General features: G+C 57.5%; 1 protein-coding gene and 1 long non-coding RNA gene across 4 annotated transcripts; one reads left to right on the top strand and one right to left on the bottom strand.

Moving 5' to 3' along the window:
- Window positions 1-2309: 2309 nt before the first annotated feature.
- Window positions 2310-20486, bottom strand: TINCR (TINCR ubiquitin domain containing). Of its 3 annotated transcripts, none has more exons than XR_009261186.1 (3): window positions 20216-20486; window positions 3399-3774; window positions 2310-2507 (listed from the first exon to the last, which is right to left on the bottom strand). XR_009261186.1 is itself a non-coding variant. In XM_058728332.1 (3 exons), exons 1-2 carry the CDS (start codon window positions 6187-6189, stop codon window positions 3768-3770), a joined length of 267 nt encoding a protein of 88 aa, XP_058584315.1. In that variant the 5' UTR covers window positions 6190-6234; the 3' UTR covers window positions 2310-2507; window positions 3399-3767. The 3 variants fall into 3 exon arrangements, 1 of the variants encoding a protein (XP_058584315.1); XR_009261185.1 differs by lacking the exon at window positions 20216-20486 and adding an exon at window positions 5331-5833; XM_058728332.1 differs by lacking the exon at window positions 20216-20486 and adding an exon at window positions 5930-6234.
- On the top strand, window positions 15410-18899 carry LOC131510792 (uncharacterized). The gene is made up of 4 exons (XR_009261187.1): window positions 15410-16218; window positions 16583-16835; window positions 17648-17747; window positions 17845-18899. It is a non-coding gene; the product is annotated as an uncharacterized LOC131510792 (long non-coding RNA).
- Window positions 20487-20740: the final 254 nt, after the last annotated feature.

The raw sequence follows: 20740 nt of genomic DNA, 5'->3' as shown, positions 1-20740 counted from the left end.
TGAGAGGCCCCGGGGGCGGGGGTGGGGGGAGGGACCAGGCCTCCCCTCTTTTCACAGCCCAGAGAGGGGTGACCCGGGCGACCTGGTTGGGGTCAGCCAGAATAGGAGTCGAGGGAAAAGGTGTTCCTGGGGAGGGCAGAGCTTGCAGGGTCCTGGAAGGGAGGCCGAGACAGGCACTCCCGGGCAGAAGCCCCAAGACCAAGTTAGGGGACTTGAACTTGACCTGTTTTCACGTAATCTTTATTCATACACACGCGAAGAGGGCCCTTTTCTGCCCGGTCCCAACCTGCTGATGTGATCCCGGGGCCCCAGGCAGGATCTGTCAGGCTGGGAGGAGGGAGACACCCCCTAGTTCCATGCATGAAGCCCATCCCAGTGGGATTGACGGCAGAGCGCGCACAGCGGTGAGGCATTCGTGCGAGGACCTCGAGAGTGTAGGAGCGTGCCAGGCCGGGTGGAACAGACCAGAAAGGGCATTCTGGGCACAGAGTGTGCACATGCAAAGGTCTGGAGCCGTGTCATTCACAGGCAGGTGCCAGAACTGCGCCCGAGTGGGCAGTGACCCTACAGGCCTCAAGGGGTCAGGGCTGGACCAGAGAGAGACCTAGGGTAACAGAAGCCCAGAGGGAAACGGAGACTCTTCGTGGAGGATCAGAAATGGCCGCATGAACAAGGGGGCGTTGTAGCTGGGCTTTGCAGGATGACTAGGAGTTTGCCAAACAGAGAAGGCAGGGCATGCCAGCTGGAGGGGGGCGGAATTCAAAGGCCATGCTGACGGAGTAGCAGGAGAAAGGAGGACCCTAGGGTTGAATCAGGCGGTGTCAGGTTTCTCCAGATCCGAGGTCGCGGTGGCCATGCAAGGGCAAACCACACTGTAGGAAGATTTCACGGAGCTCTGCCAGCCTTGCCAGGCCTGGAGCCTCCTCAGAGTCCTGCCGGCTCCAGCCACTGTCCCCTCTCCTTCCTGGGTCACAGGCTCTGTCCATTTTAGTCCATGACGACATGCGGTGGGGGCACCGCTTTCCGCATGTGGCTCTGGGACCTCAGGCCAGGCTTGTGCCTCCCTGCAGCTCCGTTTCCCCATCTGGAAAACGGGAACGCGGGGAGCTGCTTTTGTCGCTCTTTGCGTTCGCCTCAGGACTGGGAGGCATCCAACAAACCAAGTGAGGAAGGAAGAAAAGTGGGAGAGGCTTTGAACCCCTCCTCCAGGCGACCGGCCTCGGCCAGGTCCAGCATTACTATCTCAGAACACGCCTGAGCTGTCGAGGCTTAAGAAATGGGTGGTGATTTGCATGTGATTTGCATAGTGTTTGTTAAATGTCAAAACGGCCTGAAACGCTCCCTCCCCCCTCCCTGCCGCCGCCGCCGCCCCCACCTTCAGTCAAGAAGCAGGAAACCCTCCCCTTCCTCCATCAGGGACCTCCGCCTGGGCTGGGACCCCTCAGTTCAGGGGCTGCTGCTGGGGCAGCCGCCCCGAGAAGGATGACCTCGGACACCCCCTCTGTAAAACGGGCCATGATCCCAGCCACCACCACGCGTGGTCCGTCTCCAGTAAGTTGAGGCCGGCCGAGGATGGGGCACCGACTCGGGCATGCAGTGGGGGCCGAGGAGTGGAGCTGGGTGGTCCCCAAGAGCCCCCTCCCTTCCTGTCCAGCTGGGGCCCAGCCTTCTACCCAGAGGGTCCTGTCCCCAGAGTTCCCACACCACGTCGCCTGGAATGCCCCCGTGATCACCGCCTGTGCCTCATGGCCCTACGCGGCCCAGCACCCCCCAACCCCACCCATTCAACCAGAGCCCTTCAGACCCAATGGGGAGACCCCGTGTAAGGGACAAGGCAGTGGGATTCAGGGGAAGGAGGACACCGCCGAGGGAGTGGGCACCATTGCGGGGGTGAGAGGGCTGGGGTCCCCCCAGTCTCCACCTGTAGCCATTTGAGATTTCGCCAGTAACTGGCTGCACCCTCGGGCCCCCACGCAAAGGCCGTTCGCAGTACAGGGGGCTTGGGGTGGGCCCCAAGGAGGACAAAGTGCTCACTGACTGGTGAGAAGGGAATCCGAGAAGACGTCCCGGAGGAGGCTGCAATCTCAGGTGAGCTGGAGTGGCCGAGAGGAGCACGAAAGGTGCTTCAGGCAGGGGGCACAGCTTGGGCAAAGGTGTGGCGGAGAGAACGTCCAAGGTGAAGGGATGACGTCCTCGCGCGCCTCGCCTCTCCCCTCTGTGGGTCTCTTCGGATCATACCCTCTGGCTGCACACGGGAGCCTTCCAAGATGGCACCGGGGGTCCCACTGCAGACTGCACATTGGAGGCCCCGCACACTGGAGGCCCCCAGCGGGGGGCCATGGCCTCGGGGTCACACAGGCTCCTCCCTGCTGCCTGGGCTGGAGCAGCAACATCCCAGGTGGGCGGCAGGGACTGGGCCTCCCCCTGGGTGTGATCAGGTGTGTCTGGGGCAGCAGGCATCAGCTGGTCAGGCCGGGACGTCACCGCACGCCCCCAGGAGCCCGGAACTTGCAAGAGCAGCAAGGAGGGAACAGAACAATTTCAATCCAGGCCCGTGGAAAGGTGAAACACCAGCTGTCTGGCCAGTTTTCCTTCTTCCCTTTCCCTAACATCCTCGACTTGGCGGGTGACGCATGTAGCCCTCTCCTTCTTCCCGCTGGCCCCGGTGCCTACCGGGAGGCAGAGACACAGGGATGGCAGGAGCCTGGCTGTTTGGAGCCCCCTGGTGACCGTCTCAGGAATTGCAGGCAAAGTGCAATTCAACCGACCCTCTCCACCCGATCCCACTCTTGCCTCCTAAGAAGCCCAGCGAGGAGCGCTTTGCCTGAGGTCACACAGCAAGTCGGGGCAACGTCATTCCTGCTAGCTAGGGGCAACAGATGTTGGTCTACCGGTAAGTGAGAGAGTAAGGCCCACGTCCTTACCCAGGGGGCAAAAATCATGAGGGTGTGCCGTGGGGTGAGAGTCAACAGAAGTGAGTCCCTTCTCTCTGGGCCTCAGTTTCCACATCTGTGGTCTCTACACTCTACAGTGTCCTTTCTGTACGGGACAGAGGCATCTGGCCGGCTTAGTCGGTACAGCGACTCTTAATCTCAGAGTTGTGAGTTTGAGTCCCACATGGGGTGTAGAGGTTACTTAAAAAAAAAAAATCTTTTGGACGCCTGGGCGGCTCGGTCAGTTAAGCGGCTGACTCTTGGTTTGGCTCAGGTCACGATCTCGCGGTTTTGTGAGTTCGAGCCCCGCGTCCGGCTCCGTGCTGACAGCGTGGAGCCTGCTTGGGATTCTCTCTCTCCCTCTTTCTCTGCCCCTCATGCTGTCTCTCTCAAAATAAATAAACTTAAATAAATAAAAAAGCAAATCAATCTTTTTTAAAAAAAGAAACAGTACTGGAGACTTACCCAGAGTGAAGTCGGGGCTCCTGCCCCAGCCTGCTCCCTCAGCCGTCACCTCCAGTCCCCTTGGTCACGCCTCCACCTCCACCTCCACCAACTACCTGAAAGACGGGGACAGGAAGATACATGTGGCAGGCCAAATGCAGCCCTCATCTTGGCACTCACGGCGGTGATCTGCTCAAAGTCCCGCCAACGCATATTCAAGAACCCGCCCAGGACTCACCTCCCCCCCCCCCCCTTCCAGGCACTGCCAGGGCTCCGGGAAGATGCGCTAAGCAGCCCCTGAACAAATATTTGTTGAGGACCTACTATGTGCCGGGCACTGAACTGGGAACACGGCAGAGAGCAGGAGGGACAATAGAGTGTTCATCGAGTTTACAGCCTGGGGGAGGAGATGAGGTGAAAAAACTGATGAAACCTAAAGAAGTCAGCTGCCAATAAGTGCTAGCGAGAGAGACAGAGCAGGGGTGGGGGGTGGGCCCTGTCAGCGGGATGCAATTTTAAACCGGGTCATCAGGGAAGACTGAACTGTGACGATACCCCAACTAAGGCCTGAAAGCGCTGAGTAAGGGAGGAGGGCAGGTGGAAAGCATTCCAGGCGGATGGAACAGCCAGTGCAAAGGCCCGGAGGTAGGACCCTGCCTAGAGTGTTGGGAAAACAGTGAGTTGGCTCTCTCGTAGTTCAGTCTCCACCACCGATTACCTGGACCTCTGCCCTGGTCCCCAGGTTTCTGCCCTCAACCCCCCCACCCAGTCGGTCCTCCCTGCAGTGGACACCAGAGGGCGCCTGAGTAGAGCCTCCTTTCCTCCGCGCACCGCCCTCCAGGGTTCCCATCTCCTTCAGGTAAAAACCCAAGTCCTCCACGAGGTCCCCCAAGGTCCTCCATGATCTGCCTCCACCCCTCCATGGCCACCCTTCCTCCCTCTCTCCCCCTCGCTCACTCTGCTCCAGTCACATAGGCCTCCTCGCTGTTCCTCCAACACACCAAGCCTGGTCCTGCCCCAGGGCCTTTGCACGAACTGTGCCCTCTGCCCAAACTTTCCTTTGCCTGCATATCCACTTGATTCCCTCCCTCACCTCCATCAAGACTTTACTCAAACTGTCACGTCCTCAGTGAAGCTGTCCCTACAACCCTGTTTAAAATGACAACCCACAGGGGGCACCTGGCTCCATTGGTTAAGCACCAGACTTCAGCTCAGGTCATGGTCTCACAGTTCGTGGGTTTGAACCCCACACGGAGCTCTGCACTGAGAGTGTGGAGCCTGCTTGGGATTCTCTCTTTCCCTCGCTCTCTGCCCCTCCCCCACCTGCACTTTTTCTCTCTCTCTCTCTGTCTCCAAAATAAATACACTTAAAACATAAGAAAAAATAAAACAAAATAACATAAAATAACATAAATAAAATAAAATAAAATAAAATAAAATAAAATAAAATAAAATAAAATAAAATAAAATAAAAAACAATCCTCGGGGCACCTGGGTGGCCCAGTCAGTTAACCCTCTGACTCTTGATTTTGGCTCAGGTCGTGATCTCACGGCTCATGAGTTCAAACCCTGCGTTGGGCTCCACGCTATCCGCCCAGAGATTCTCTCCCTCCCTCTCCCTCTGCCGCTCACCACCCCCCTCAAAATACATAAAATAAACATGTAAAATGACAGCCCCCATCCCTCCACTCTCGAATCACCCCACCCCTGAGACCCTCCTTCCAGAGGACCCGGGGAAGGCGGCTGTCCCCGCAACCTGGAGCCTCCAGGACCGGCTTCTGAGGCTCCCGCTCTCAAAGCATCACCCCAGGCTTGCAGATCAAACCTTAAGGGCCAAACCTGGCAAGTGTGACCTCCGTAAACCACGGTTACACATCTGGCTTCAGTCCATCCGCTGCCCACACTTCCAAGCCGGCCTCTGCCCTGGGACCGACCCCTGCCCACGTCTACGACCTCCTTGTCCCTCTTGCCACACGGCAGCCTTCACCGTCTCCCGGAGCCGCCCCAGGCCTCTCCGTGTGCGTGCCTGTCCCAGATGCCCTTCTGCGCAGACCCCTCCTTGGGCAGAGACGCCGCTTTGGAAAACTCGGATGGCCGGGTCAGGGTGCTGGCAAAGAAGCGTGTGGGCAGGACTGTGGGGGGTGGCACGGAAGGCAGAGAGACGCAGAGAGACGAGAGGGTCACACAGGCACAAGCAGCGGAGACGGCCACGGACACAGGGACGGAGACCGGAACAGTGACCGGAAGTGAAACACACAGGGCCAGCGCCCCTGAGAGAGGAAGGAGACTGGGGCGGAGGGACGGTGAGGCAGCCAGGGCAGGTCAGAGGGAGGGGGCAGAGCCAGAGAAGAGGCGTCGCGAAGGGGGGCCAGGCCCCTGCGTGCCGGCCTCCCGCCTCCTGGCAGCTGCTTCCCACAGTCGCCGGCGCTCAGGCCCCGGAGAGGCCCTGCGCCCGCCTCCCGGCCCCGGGACCCCGGCCCCCGCTCCCCACCGGGGACCCCAGCCCGCGGCCCTCCCGCCTCCCCCCGCCCCGGGACCCCCCGCCCCGCCACCTGGGGTCGCTGACGAGCAGCAGCACGGAGCCGTCCTGCAGGCGCACGTCGCGCACCGTCTGGTGGTCGTCCAGCCGCCGCGCGTTGTAGTAGAAGGTGCGCTTCCAGGAGCACACGCCCTGGCCCACGAGCTGCGCGCGCAGGTCGCTGAGCGTGTCGCGCGGCCGCACCGTGAGCGGCAGCAGCAGCGCCTCGTCCGCCAGGTGCACCTTGATGTGGTAGCGCTTCCAGCGCGACAGGCCCCGCCGCAGCCCCTCCATGGCGCCCGCCCGGCGCTCCGGCCCCGGCCCGGCCGCCCGCCCGCGCCCGCGCCCGCGCCCGCGCCCGCCCGTCCAGGCACGCCCGGCGAGCGGGCGGGGGCCCCGGAGGGCGGGACGCGGCGGCGGCGGCGGCGGCGCCCGGCCGGGGCCCCTCGCCGCCGCCCCCTCGCTCCGGCGGGGACGCGCCCCGGACACCTGCGCGCCAAGGGCGCCCCGAAAGGAGCGCGTCACGCGGATGAGTCTGGACACACACGCGAGGCGTCGGCCCGAGGGGAGGGAAGGGAGCGAGAGGGGAGCCTGGCGGGCCATCTTAGACCGAGGCGAGGGTCAAGGGAGGCGTCTCAGAGGAGGCGGCGTCTGGACCGAGCCGTGAAGGACGAGGGGGGCGCGCCGGCCCTGGGAAGGGGCCTCCTGCGGGCGGAGGCGGGAGCGGCCAGTGCAAAGGCCCCGGGGCAGGGTCCCGACCGGGCCGCCGCCGGAGGAACAGGGCGGAGGAGGCCTCTGGCTGGAGCGGTGGCGGGGCGGGGGCAGGAGGGAGGGAGGTTAAACAGACAGGCGAGGGGGGAGGGGAGGAAGACTTGGGCTTTTACTCGGAGGGAGATGGGACCCCTGGAAGGCTGCGGGCATTGGAAGGAAGCGACTGGAGTTTACGCTTGTTACCCATTTATTCCCTTATTTCCTTCGAGACACATACAACAAGCACCTAGTCTGGGTCTGGGCTGGTCTGGGCAGTGCTGGGCAGCAGAGAAGTCTCAACCTAGGGTCCTGCCCTCGGAGGTCTCCCAGTTGGGGAGGTGGGGACACAGAGCAGGACACAGACACTCCCGGCCCTGTGCACTCAGGGTTTGAGAAGTAGGAGCTCCCAGGCTGGGAAAGGCCAGGAGGTGGGGATGGCTTCCCAGATGGGTGGGCATTGGAGCTTGGGCTTTGGCAGATGAGTAGGAGTTCAACGCTCCCACTAAGGAGGCACCTGCCCACGGTCACCAACTATTAGTTCAATGTGTGCCTAGTGGGGAGAAATGGGAATCAAGACTTATGGGCAGTATCAGCCACAAGAGGCTGTGAGCAGGGGATCGCCTACCCCCAATTCCTTGTTTGTTCTCTCCCCCCCACCCCCCCACCCCCACCTTGCAATCCCTTTCTCAGGCCCAGCTGGCCTCTGCAGTCCCACTGATCCAAGCGCCCTCTTCCCAAAAGCCTTCCCTGATTGCTGCCTGCCCCTACCCACTGTCATACCTACCAGGACAGAACTGACCGGTTCTGGTATCTAGGATTCTGGCTTGACCTCAGTGACTCTAAGTCTGTACTTAGAAGCCAGTTTCACTGGGCTCCCTGGGAAGTCCTGCTCCAGCAGTGGCTGGGAGGGCAGGAGGAAGGGAGGGAGGAGGAGGAGGGAGGGGGGGAGGGAGGGAGAGAGGCTGAGGCCAGCACAAGACAGAGTGTGGGCTCCAATCCTGATCCTGCCTCTTGGAAGTTCCTGAGGAAGGAACGTACCCTCCCTGGTCCTGGAGGTCCCCATCTATCCAGTGGGAATTGCTATGAGGACAAATTGCTGGGGGTGAAGTACTTAGAATATTCCTGAAGCATAGTCGCCCACTAATTGGCTATGCTGAGGGAGTAGTCACAGAGAAGGGCAATTTGACTCCTCCAAGAAAAGCAGATGAAAACAAAAATAGCAAACAGGAAAGTCACCTGCTCAGTGACAGATGGGGTTCCAGGTATAGGATTTAAAAAGAAAGAAAGAAAAAAAAAAAAGCTTCTCTTAATTGTCACCTGGTGCAATCATCTCCCATTTTACAGATGAGTAAACTGAGGCCTAGAGAGGCTGAGTGACTTCTCTGAGGATACACAGTGAAAAATGACAGAACCAGAACCCTAGCCAAGGGCTCGCTGGCCACCTAACTTCATGAATCACGCCACTGTGCACTTGCTACCCAGCGTGTTACACAATCATCGGATTTCAGATGCAGATTTTAAAAGTGCCTAAAAGCAAAATAAATTTCAGGTGGGTCCCCATCCCCTGAATGTGCCTGCCCCGTGCAAAAAAAAAAAAAAAAAAGAGAGAGAGAGAGAGAGAGACAGAGGCTATAAGACTACTAGAAGAGAACATGGGAGTTCAAAATAATAACAATCCCAGTGTGTTGAAGCATGACATTAAGCCTGAAGCCTTTAATTAAAAGATTAGTAATTGATGGCATACAAATATAAAATTCCTGCGTGTGCCCGCGTGTGCACACACACATCACACATCCTAGGTCAATAGACAAAGTTAGGAAAACCTTTCCAAGACATGCTAGATGAAAAGCTGATTTCCTTAATATGTAAAAAGCTCCCAGAAATCAATAAGTAAGGGCCAACGACCCAATAGAAAAAGCAGCAAAAGACAGTCTTTGGAAAGGAAATATGCATGTCTTCCAAGCATATGAACGGAGCCTCTTTTCACTCACAGTAAACGAAATGTAAAATGAAACTTAAAAAACGTTGAAAAAAAAATTAAAAAAAAAAATGAAACTACCACGAAATACCCTTTTAAAAAAAAACGAAATCTATCGAGTTGCTAGAAATGAAGAAGTTTGATCGTTGACCACGTTGCTGGGCCCAGCTTTGGGAGAAGGGCAGGCTCACGCCTTGGGGTTCGCAGTGCGAAATGGCATAATCTCTCTAGTGACAGCTACTGAAATGACAAACCAGCCGTATGTCCCTTCTGGTAGTCTCTCCATGGGCCCGAGGGCAGATTATCGCACAAGCGCTGAGCCATTTACGCGTAACCCGCAGCAAACTGTGAGGCCGAGCCCATAGGTCAAAGGAGAGAAACTAAGGCCCACAGAGCAGAAATGGGAGAACGAGGACCCAGGCTGGTGCGCCCTCTTTCTAGGGCAGGTGGACGGGCCGGCTCGACCGGCACCCCGGCCCCAGCCACCTCCCTTGTCAGGCTAAGCTTCAGGCTCTCCCATCGCACCCGCTGGTGTCTCAAACAGGTCAGAGCGAGGCCCAGGGACGCTGGGAGCATACGGAGGCCAAGCCAGCCACGCCGAGCCCGGTGAGTGTTGGGTGCCAGTTCCAATTAATTCTGACTTTCTCATTAAGCCGTTAGGAAAGCCAGGTGGCTGCAGGCAGTAGCCCTCTGCCTGGGCCGCCAGATTAAAGGGATCATGGTTTCTGCCTCAAGACACTATATTATCTGTCACGGGCGATTGTAGGAGACCCAGGCGGACAGTGACAAGCTCAGAGAATCCCTGAGTTCCGGAACCTGGGAAGCTCAGAGTCGTGGGACCGCTGAAATTGCGGACTCCCAGAATCTTGGAATGCCTGGCGTTCTAGACCCGCAGAATGCATCCCCCTGAGCGTTCCCGAATTGGAGAGCGATGGCCACTGAACCTGGCATCACAGAATTCTGGAATCCCAGATGCTCTTGTGATGTGGAAGAGATTTCTCACCTGGTTTTATCCCCTTGGATCGGGGGTCTCTCACACTGGAAGCCCAGAGGCTGAATCTGGTTGGCGTGTGCGTAATGCTTTTGAAAAAAGATCTGGGGAGTGAGAGTTTCCACGTAAGCAGTCGGAGCTCCATTGGTGTCCCCAGACCAAGTGGCAGCCGTGGGTGCTCTGTGGCTGTGTTCACCGTACCTACCAGGTCCCGTTCACTCCTTGACCCCTGAAGGGCGCGTTTGCTCTCACTGGACCAGTGATAGTACTCACTTTGGTTCTTCATTTTACGACCGAGAAAGTGAGTTCCAAGGGGCAGCATTTTTGCTAAGGTCCCCCCCCCCTGCCCCCCAGGGAAAAAAATCACGTTCCCAGCGCCACATCAGAAGGCAGGGGCAGAGCCCCTGGAACGTGGCAGGAGTGAGCAAACGAGAGGGCTCAGGCGCCTCTCTAGCTGGGAGGCAAAAGGAGAATGTGGTGTGGGGGTAGAATGGCTTTGTGAAGGCCGTGGGACGGAGTTTGGATTTTCTTCTAAGGGCAGTGGGGAGCCATGGGAGGGTTTGAAGCAAGGGAATGGCATGATCTATTCTATGCATTAGAAAACACTCTGACAGTGCTGAGTCCATCTCAGAAGATGGATACATTGATCCTTAGCTAGGAAAGGCCTTGCCTCGGGTCAGGGTGCCCTCCATAGCTACCACTTCTTGGACCTCTGGCCCCCTCCAATAAAATTTCATCGCTAGGAGGTCTGGCAAATGAGGGCTCACGACGGTCTCTGCTGGTAAGTTGTGTTATTCTAGTCTATCTCTCTTGTGGCATCCTTCATATATAAAGAGCTGTCAGAAACAAATGAGAATAGAGAGACACATGCAAAGAACATGGATGTTACTTTGGACGCCCAAACGATGTAGGCGGGAAATTATAAATGACAGGCTCACATACAAAAGTGTTTAATCTTCTAGAATTCTCCCACTCTTATATTTGAGAAAGATATCTGATCCCTGATAATATTTGATTTTTTGAGGATGCAAGGCAATGGGTACTCATGTCCATTGCTAGTATAAGTTAGTACCATCTTTCTGGAAGGCAAGATGGCTAAGTGTATTGAAAGCCTTTGATGGATAACAACCAATGGTAATAGCTCACTTCTGTTGAGTAACAGATCGACTTCACTTATTGTGTCCGCCCCACTTGAACAGAAGCTCCCCTGGGGCGGGGATTTTTGTGTGTTTTGCTCACTCCTGGGTCCCTAGTACCACTAACAGCACCTGGATCTGATTTATATACCCAGCACGGTCTAGACTACTCATTTTTCTGTGCACTGGAGTTTGAGAACCACTGAGCTAGACTTCACCAAAAAGGAAGTTTTGGTGCGGAGAGATATCTGAGCATCCACTCTATTTAGGTCTTTTAAGACAACCAGTGGGGGCGCCTGGGTGGCTCAGTCGGTTAAACGTCCGACTTCAGGTCGCGATCTCGCGGTTCGTGAGTTCGAGTCCCACATCGGGCTCTGTGCTGACAGCTCAGAGCCAGGAGCCTGCTTCGGAATCTGTGTCTCCCTCTCTCCCTGCCCCTCCCCTGCTCATGCTCTGTCTGTCTCTCAAAAGTAATAAATAAACGTTAAAAACAAAATTTTAAAAATAAATAAAAGACAACCAGTGAATCCCTAGGAGTGGCAGGGAGGATTTTCGGGGCCTCCCACTGACCCCACAGCTTAATGGATGTGCTTGTCATTCTAAGGAATAAGTGGGATGATTTCTGACGCCTACTAGTCCATAGGCTGGGCCAGACTGTGTCCAAAGAGCTTTACAAACACTCAGCTCAGTCACTTCAGAGCGAAGTTCTACGTTAGGTGCTAATGTTTAGGCCCATTTTACAGATGAGGAAACCGAGCCCCCGGCATGAAAGCAGTGTCCCAGCAAGGGCCTGGCACAGAGTAAGTGCTTAGGTTTAGTAGAACCGAAATCGTACTCAGTCAGCGTGGGAACACGAGTTCCTAGCTCTCTGGGAAGCGTGTCTTCTAGGGGCCTGTGAGAGACTGCGGTCCCATGGAGCATCCGCAAATGCTCCCTAGGCTCAGTGCTCGGATTCCCCGGGTGACTCAAACAGAAGTGGTCGTGGCAGGTTTCTGGTGTCGTGGAGACGTGCTGCATATAGTCACCTCCCCCCACCCCCCCACCCCCCGCCGCCCCAAGACAAACACAGACACCGCAGCCCCTGGGACACACACACACCTCGAGGCAAAGAGGCCTGCTAGGCACATACCCCAAGAAAAATACACGCACGCCCACCCACATGAAAACACACACTTAGACGCACACATACCCCGGACCAATGCAAACACACACCCCAAGACAGACACACGCAAGCCGGGACCTTGGCCTGACCTGGCCGGGTTAGGGAGGCTCTGGACAGCCTGGATCCCAGCCCTGGCTTCAGCCCCCACCTCTGTGCCTTCACCCTGGGGCCCAGAGCCACCCGCTAAGGCGGGGGCGGACTGGGGTGGGGGTGGGGGACCAGTGCAGGAGCCGCTGGCGGGGAGAAAGGAGCAGGCGGGGCAGGCAGGCCAGCTGAGGGCACAGAGCGCGGCTCTTGGGCGCCACCCGGTGGGCATGGGGGGCAGGGGGCACGGCACCCCCTCAACTCCACAGTTTTGCAGGTCTGTGGGTGTCTCTGGGCCCATGGGGGGGGCCTTTGTCTCTGAGTCTGTGTCCCTTTCTCTCTGTGTCTCGCTCAGCCTCTGTCTCCCTTCTCTGTAAGTCTCTGTCTTTTGCTCCCTCTTCCTCCCCTCCCCCCGTGCCTCCCCCTACCTCTGGAGCCCCAGCCCTCCTCCACAGAGGAGCCTGAGTGCCTCCAACGACCCCTCCCTACCCACCCCTCTTATCAGCAGCATCTCCTGTCCCTGGTCTTCCGATGGCATCTTGGCACTTCCTGCCACCCATGGGCTGCCAGCATGACTCAGTCCAGGTGGGGTGGGGTGACCGACCTCGTCAGCTTTGCCAGCCTGCCGCTCCCACAGCCTCCGTTCTGGTCTCTGGGGAGGGGACCGCATCTGCGCCCTCCGCCAGAGCCTGGTGCAGGAACCCACCTTGGCTCACGCTTTCCCTGGGGCTGGCTGACGCTGGCTGCCCGGAGGCGAGAAGTGCTACTTGTCTGGCAGGGAGGGGCACGGGGACGATGAGGATTTGAACACCCTAAGCCAGGAAGGGCCTAGAGAGACAGCGATGGTCACCCTTGAACCCCGCGAGGACAGGGGTCTCAACTGCCGAAACCCACCATGGACCCCCCCACCCCCCTGCCATTGCCCACGGGCCTGCTCCCTGGGCAGCCCAAGCCTCAGAACCCAGTCTGACCCCAAAGTCCCCAAGCTTTTCACTCTATTCCTTTGAGGTGCCACACCCTTTCCCCCCTGGGGGACTCTGCGCATTCTGTTCCCTCCCCAGATGCCCTTCCGGTCACCTCCTCCAGGAAGCCGGCCTCACCCCCCCCCCCCCCGCTGCTTGAAGCCATCTGTTGAACATCAGAAAGCAGGTCTGTCTCAGTCACGGTCATGGCGGTGTCCCTGGCATGGAGCCCGGCTCACAGGAAGGATCCGGGAAGCGTTTGCTAAACAGAGGAGGAAAGGGTTCAGGGCTGTGCCTTCGAGCCCAGATGTTTCTTCTTGCCTTGCTGGGGAGACCCTGGACGGGTGGGTTGCTTCCCGCTCTGCGCCCTGTTTCCCCGGGATGGGGAGTGAGGGGACGTTTTCTGGGCCACTGGTGAAATCTACCCTGCTGGGTTTCATTTCAGCCGAGTCGGTAAATATTTGGTCCTCTGCGGCCAGCAGCATCTATGCGGGGGGAAGCTTCAGTGCCTTTTACGAGCCTTCCCGCAGGCGCCTAACGCGAGGTTTCCATGGCGGGGTATGTGGGACGCCCAGGCAGTGTCACAGCTGGCTGCCGTGAGGTGGGTAGGACTGTGGGGCCGCAAGAAGCCACCAGAGGCTTCTGGCACTTAACCCCGCCGTGCGCGGCATCGGGAGGCCAGACCCGGGCCTCTCGTTTTACGAATGGCTAATGCCACATCACGAGATGACGGGTGTGGTTGAACTGGAGACTGAGCAGCATCCCCTCCCAAGTCCGAAGGACACACTGAATCCTTAGGGGGAGGTATTTCCGGCAAGGAGGTGGAAGGCCTTGAGTACGTGTAGCTCTTCTCGAAGAATCAGAGGCCACTCTTGACCATCAAAGGCGAAGCACCTGCTGTGTGCGGAGTACTGAGCAGTTTAAATGCCCCGCCTCCTTGGGTCCTCAGAAATCACGCAGCCCCTTTTACACTGACACAAGTCAGCGGGGTTCAAGGTAACTGGCTTGAGGTCACCCAGCTGGCGAGGGGCAGAGCTGTTGAGTCTGACCTTCTGGCCTGGCTTGGTCTCATCACCCAACCCTCCCCGGCAAGGGCCACCGTCTGGATACCCTGGAAACCACGGCGCTTCTCAATGGTCAGGATCCCAGGGGCGACTGGAAGGAAGGCCTGAATCAGACCAGCAGTTCTGAGTTGGGGCCTGGGAACCTGCACGGGAAGCTGGCATCTGCCTCCGCCCCAGGTAACTCTTGCTACAGAGTCCCTTCACAGAAACAGCAGCCTCTTTACTGCATCCGTCCGAACGCGTTTGCAGCGTGCCCTCTGAATCTCGGGGGAGACTGCCACCTGCTGTTTCCTGAGGACGCCACTGAGACGTGAGGATTTGAGGGCCCCCATCAGGCACTAAACGGGGGGAAGTTGCCACCAGCCCTTGAGAGACCCCACAGGCCAAACAAGGGGTCACGCATTTGGAAAACTTGAAAATACAAGATTATTGTGTAGTTTTCTTCCTCCTCTCCGAGACTTGATGAGCATTTAGTGTGTGTCTGCCATGGCCCAGGTGTATTGGCCGTATCTTTGTTTTCTGCTGTTTGATGCTTTGACACTGGGGGCCTTACTCACCCTGGAGGCACAGCCCCTCCCGGGGGCCAGCTAATTCCGACACAGCAAAACGACCCACCGACCCACCCTGGACTGCCTCTCACATGCAAACTAACCGTCACAGAGCCCAAGCCCCAACCCTCTCCTCTGGAGGCTGTCCCACTCGGGGCCAATGTCCCCCTGCCCTATCACCCCAGGGCCCAGGACCACACAACTAGGTCATTCCCTACACCCCAGAGCCCTCTGGCCTTACTCAGACTAGCAGTCCTGGGCCTGCTGACCCGGCTTCACTGTTCCTGCTGCCCGAAACCACACTAAAGTCCTTGTCCACTCTGTGCCCCCTGCACCCCACCCCCGCCCCCTCCGCCTGACTGACCCGGGCACTTCCCCGTGTGGCCCTGCACGCCCCCACCCCTGCTCCTGCCGTGGCATCAGTGAGTAACGACCTTTCTATTTATTTATTTATTTATTTATTTATTTATTTATTTATTTATTTAATGTTTATTTTTGAGAGAGAGCGAGCGGGGTAGTGGCAGAGCCGTCCGACGGGGACAGAGGATCCGAAGCAGATTCTGTGCTGACAGCAGAGAGCTCGATGTGGGGCTCGAACCCACGAGCTGTGAGATCATGACCTGAGCTGAAGTCAGGTGCTTAACCGACTGAGCCACCCAGGTGCCCTTATCTATTTATTAAAAAAAAAAAAAAAATTATTAAAAAAATTTGTTTTAATGTTTTTATTTACTTTTGAGACAGAGAGAGACAGAGCACGAGCAGGGGAGGGGTAGAGAGAGAGAGGGAGACCCAGAATCCGAAGCAGGCTCCGGGCTCCGAGCTGTCGGCACAGAGCCCGACGCGGGGCTCGAACTCACGACCTGAGCCGGAGTCTGACGCTCAACTGACTGAGCCACCCAGGCGCCTCGACCCCTATTTATTTTTTTAAAGTAATCTCTGCACCCAACGCGGAGGGCTCGATCTCACCACCCCAAGATCATGAGTCACACACTCTACCACTGAGCACGCCAGCTGCCCCAGACCTTCTTTGCAGCGGCGGTCGTCTGCTGATCTGCTGGCCTTGTCAGCCCTGAAGCACAATGGAACCTACGTCTTGGAACGCCTGCCGCTGGAGACACAGCTGAGAACGAGACAGCGAACGGCTGCGGACGTTAACATTCTGGTGCCGGCTGTGGACAGAACGCGATGAGGACAGGCAGGTGTGACAGTGACCAGGTGGGAAGGGAGACCTCGGGGTGGGTGGAATCTGAGCCCCGACCTTCAAGGTCGGAAGGGGCGGTCGGCGTGGCCAGTGCCACGGCACGGCCCTCACTTCACTGGATCCTGTCCTGAGAGCTTCCCGCGGAGCAGGACGGGGTCCCGTGGGGCCAGGATTTGCTGCCGGAGGCGACACTGGTGGCAACAAGTAACAAGCCAAGAGCCACGGGCCATCCTGCTGCTCCCGGTCACCTGCCTTTCCGGGAGTGATCTGGGGGCCTCGGCACTGCTTTCACTTCCGCGGGGGCCACTTCCAGCCCCGATGGCATCAGGGACACCGGAAGTTACCCTTGAGGTCAACTCTAAAGGTTAGGCGCACACACAGAGTAGCGAGTCACCCTCGAGTCCGGCCTGCAGGGAGGAACTGTCACTTCAGCACCACGTGACCTCAGTACGTGGCCCCCGCATCCCAGGGTGGACCCACGAGCAAGTGTCTGTCGGGCGCTGTCGGGCCGCGAGGAGGTCCTGGATTCCCAGGGGGGTCCAATCTGATCACACGAACCCTTAAACTTGGAGGCTCTTCCCTGCCTGTGGCCGAAGAAGGGACTCCGGCAAGGCCGGGCTCTGCGGATGGGGGAGGGGCGGGGACAGGGCACGGGAGGGGGACCCGGAAACGCGGGGCACCTGTTCCTGTGCCGCAGCCTCCACAGGGAACCGGCCCTGCCCACCCTGAAGTGTGGGGCTTCTGGCCTCCAAAACCGGGGGATGATGAGTTGGTGCTGTTTCGAGTCACTAAGTTTGTCTTAATTTGTTAGGGCAGCCGCAGGAAAACGCACACACCCAGTTATCCTGCAGGTATTGTGTGAAACGCTCCAATCCCAAAATGAGCACAGCACTCTGGGGACAGGAGGAGATCACCGTTGCTGAGAACCCGGCGCCCCAGCGAGCAAAGGAGGCTGCCAGCACACGGGGTGGGGTGGGCCTGCTGTGGCCATCCATCACATCCTGCCCGGCTGAAGGCAGCACACACCCCTTTGAGACACGGGAAAGCAGTGGGCTCCAGAAGGGGTGAGTCACTTTCCCAAGGACACACAGCTCCAGAGGCGGAGCTGAGCTGTGGACCCACCTGACAAGGGGACGGCCCAGATTCAAACCATGACTCACCATCCTGTGACCATATGACTCAAGAGGGGGGCATCTTACCTGGTGGGAGTAGGGGCCGGGGGAGGGGGGGGGAGATGGGGGGGCACGCCCCCAGGAATATCGGTGGAGGCCCCACCCCTCACCCCCAGAAAGCCGCTTTATTTTTTGAAATTTTTTTCAATGTTTGTTTTTGAGAGAGAAACAGAGCATGAGTGGGTTAGGGGCAGAGAGAGAGGGAGACACAGAATCGGAAGCAGGCTCCAGGCTCCGAGCGGTCCGCACAGAGCCCGACGCGGGGCTCGAACCCACGAACCCACGTGAGATCATGACCTGAGCCAGAGTCGGACGATTCACCGACTGAGCCCCCCAGGCGCCCCTCCGGCAAATCGCTTTACAGGCACTACGTCCCCACTAGCTGGCGACTTTTGTGTCCGTATTTTTTTTTTTTTTTTAAACCCAAAGGGCTTTTTATAACTTTGTGTTTGAGATTTTTTTTGACTAGAAGTAACACACACAATTTAAGACTGGCAATCATCATGCAGGCTTGGGAATTCCTGCAAAGTGAGAAAATTTCACCTAGCAACTGTTTTGAAATGTAATGAAATCTGTATGAGTACAAAATTTAGCAGTTGATGAGGTTGACACATTTTTGTAGACGTGCAGACATTTGATAAGGTATTAATGCTGGTTTGGGTTCTATTTGGGGAGCTGATAATTTCTTTCTTCCTTCTCTCCAGGCCTCAAAACTTCTTCCAGGTTCTCTGAACAGCACGAGCAAGCACCCCAGGACCTTTTCCTCAAGGGCCTCCCAGTGCCTGTCAACATTAAGCACTTACTGTATGCAGCCACAATTCTGAGTTTTTCACGTATTTGAGTAACTTAATCTTCGCAAAGACTCTTTATGGTAAATACTACTATTGTTTTCTTCTTCCAGTTAAGGAGGCCAAAGCAGAGGGACCATGAACTCCCTGCGGGAAGACAAGGCAGATGGGGTGGATCCTGAGCCCGCCCTCCTGGCCTCCACACCTAGTGCTTCCTGATCCGATGGTAACCCACAGAACCCCCATCTTCAAAAATTACTTTTAGTGGCCCTGGGTGGCTCAGTCGGTCAAGTGTCTGACTTCGGCTCAGGTCACGATCTCGTGGTTCGTGGGTTCGAGCCCCGCGTCGGGCTCTGTGCGGACAGCCCGGAGCCTGGAGCCTGCTTCGGATTCTGCGTCTCCCTCTCTCTCTGACCCTCCCCTGCTCGCGCTCGGTGTCTCTCTCTCAACATTTTTTAAATTGTGATAAAATACGCATAAAATGTAACCATTTCTAAGTGCACAGGTCAGCAGCACCAAGCACGTTCACACTGTCGTGCAGCCACCCCCACCAGCCGTGTCCAGAACTTTCCATCTCCCCAAACTGAGACTCTGTCCCCATGAAGCACTGACTCCCCGCCCCCCCCCCCCCCCACTCCACCCCTGGCTCCCACCATCTACTCTCTGCCTTTGCGGACGGGACTCCTCTGGGGACCCCCTGTGCGTGGGGTCACGTGGGATGTGTCCTTCTGTGTCTGGCTTCTGTCCCTGTGCACAGTGACCTCCAGGGCCGTCCACGTGGTGGCAGTTCAGTGCGTGGATGGACACAGTTTATCCTTACCACCGCACACGACTGTCATAAACCCCAGAAAACCCGTGTTGGTGACGTGGAAAAAGCACAACTTTTCCACATCGTGGAGAACAGGTGGTTCCTCCAAAGTTAAAACACAGAATTACCATAGGAGCCAGCAATCCCATGCCTAGGCACCTACCCAGAATGGGAAACGTGCGCGAGCAAATACACGTACTCCGGCCTTCACCGTAAGCAACGTTCACAGGAGCCGAAAATGCAAGCAATCCCCGTGCCCACTAGCAGGCCCCTTCTAGAACACACGCCTGGTTCCACCTCCCTTGTCTCCTGACATAAAAATCAGACCTAATATAACCCAACTACAATTAGAAAAAAATACGATGCATTTCAGACACAAACACAAGAAAGAAGAAGAGACTATCACTGCTCAGGGGCAGGGCCCAGTTATAGGGCGAACGTGACCCGGTGCTCAAGCTGCATGCGCGCGCACAGCTCCGATCCTGGGCGGAGGCGGCTGGGAGGCATTTAGACCCCGGCAGCCCCAGCAGCTCTGGTCACAGAAATGGGAAGATCCTGGACTCAAGTGTTGAGCAATGCTCCACCTGCCCAGAAGTCACGTCCCGGAGGGGACGCCTGGGTGGCTCGGTAGGTCTAAGCGCTCGACTCTTGATTTCAGCTCAGGTCATGATCTCAGGGTTCGTGAGATCAAGCCCCAAGTTGGGCTCTGTGTTGCCAGTGCGGGGCCTGCTTGGGATTCTCTCTCTGCCCCTCCCCGGCTTGTGCCCTCTCGAAGCAAATAAACTAAAAAAAAAGGCAGTTGCATCCTGGGAAGATCTGTATGTATGAAAACCGTGAGGAGCACTTACGGGGGGTAAACTCTGCCAACCCCGTTGCTGTGCTGAAACGCTGGCCTCCAGGGCCTCAGAACGCGACTGTATTTGGGGACAAAGCCCTTATGTGAGTGATGGAGTTAAAATGAGGGCCATTCGGGTGGGCCCCAACCCACGTGACCAGCGTGTGCACAGCAAGGGGCAATTTGGCCAAGGACACGCGCACAGGGAGGCCGATGGCGGAGGCGGAATTCAGGGTGACGTGTCGACAAAGCCAAGGGACGCCGAAGATGGTCAGCGATCCCCTAAAAGCTGGGCGAGCGTACGGAACGGACTTTCTCACAGCCTGGTAAGGAACCGGCCCAGACGACACGGGGACTTCCGGCCTCCAGAACCGTGAGAGAATAGACTGGTCTCAAAGCACCCCGTCTCCAATACTGTGTTCCCGCAGGCCTAGCAAACGCCGCATCCACGTCAGCCAGACCCAGGCTGCAGGCTCGGCTGACTAGGAAGGGGCTGTTCTCGCCCCCGCGGCTCTCCGAGGCTCCCCTGGGGCAGCTCAGCAGCGGTGCCCCGCCTGAGGGCCACGGGTCACACCCTCGGTCACCCTTCCCCCCCCAGAAGGGCGGTCGCTCAACTGCAGCCAGGTGACAAGATCTCAAAACGGGTCTCACCCACACCCCCAGGCTGGGTATGGCTTTGATCACCCAACATGGGAAGCTCAGACCCGTTTCTAGACTCTGACTTGCAGAGAAGAGACGGGGGCCCCATGCAGAAGGTGACGCGGAGTCAGCATCTTGCCCAACTGTCACTGGAAAACGACTCTGAGGGCCCCCGTGGTGGGGGTAGCCACGAGGTATTTACTTGCCGCAATTCAGACGAGCAGGACGCCAAAGGCCAGCGCTGACCCGCCTTTAACGGTCTAGATTCCGCGGCAAGCTGGGCAGATTTTCAGATCGCTCTTTTAAAACTAAACACCCCAGCGGGAACACAGGCTACTCCGGGAGAACTGGTGATTGTTCAGTAGCCTGTGGGGTGGCTGTCCTAGTTACGAAGGGAATCCAGGTTCCCAGCAGGCGGCACTGAGGTTAACTCTCACCATGCCGGATCACGGCCAGGACTTGTGGGAGGCAGGCCCTCCGGCTTACCCCCAGACCCCCTCCCCGCCCCCCGGCACAGGTCCCTTGGATGCCCCAGCGTGCCCGGGGTCACCTATGCTCTCGGCTGGCATGGGCTCAGCCGTTCTCTGGTAGAAACTCTTCCTGTGGAGTCACGCAGGAGGGGCCTGGATCAGAGGACTCATGTACGGCACTTATGGCTGGCCAGAGGCCTTATCTGGCAGGCTTTGACGAAGAAAATTAGAATTGTTTATAGTGACAAATGAGGAAA

The sequence above is a fragment of the Neofelis nebulosa genome, chromosome 4 (genome assembly GCF_028018385.1).
Source record: "Neofelis nebulosa isolate mNeoNeb1 chromosome 4, mNeoNeb1.pri, whole genome shotgun sequence".
Lineage (NCBI taxonomy): Eukaryota > Metazoa > Chordata > Mammalia > Carnivora > Felidae > Neofelis > Neofelis nebulosa.
This window is presented reverse-complemented; position numbering and strand designations above follow the sequence as displayed.

What these genes read in the sequence shown, in the direction of transcription:
- TINCR (XM_058728332.1), bottom strand. Translation starts at nt 6,189, where the DNA reads ATGGAGGGGCTGCGGCGGGGCCTGTCGCGCTGGAAGCGCTACCACATC.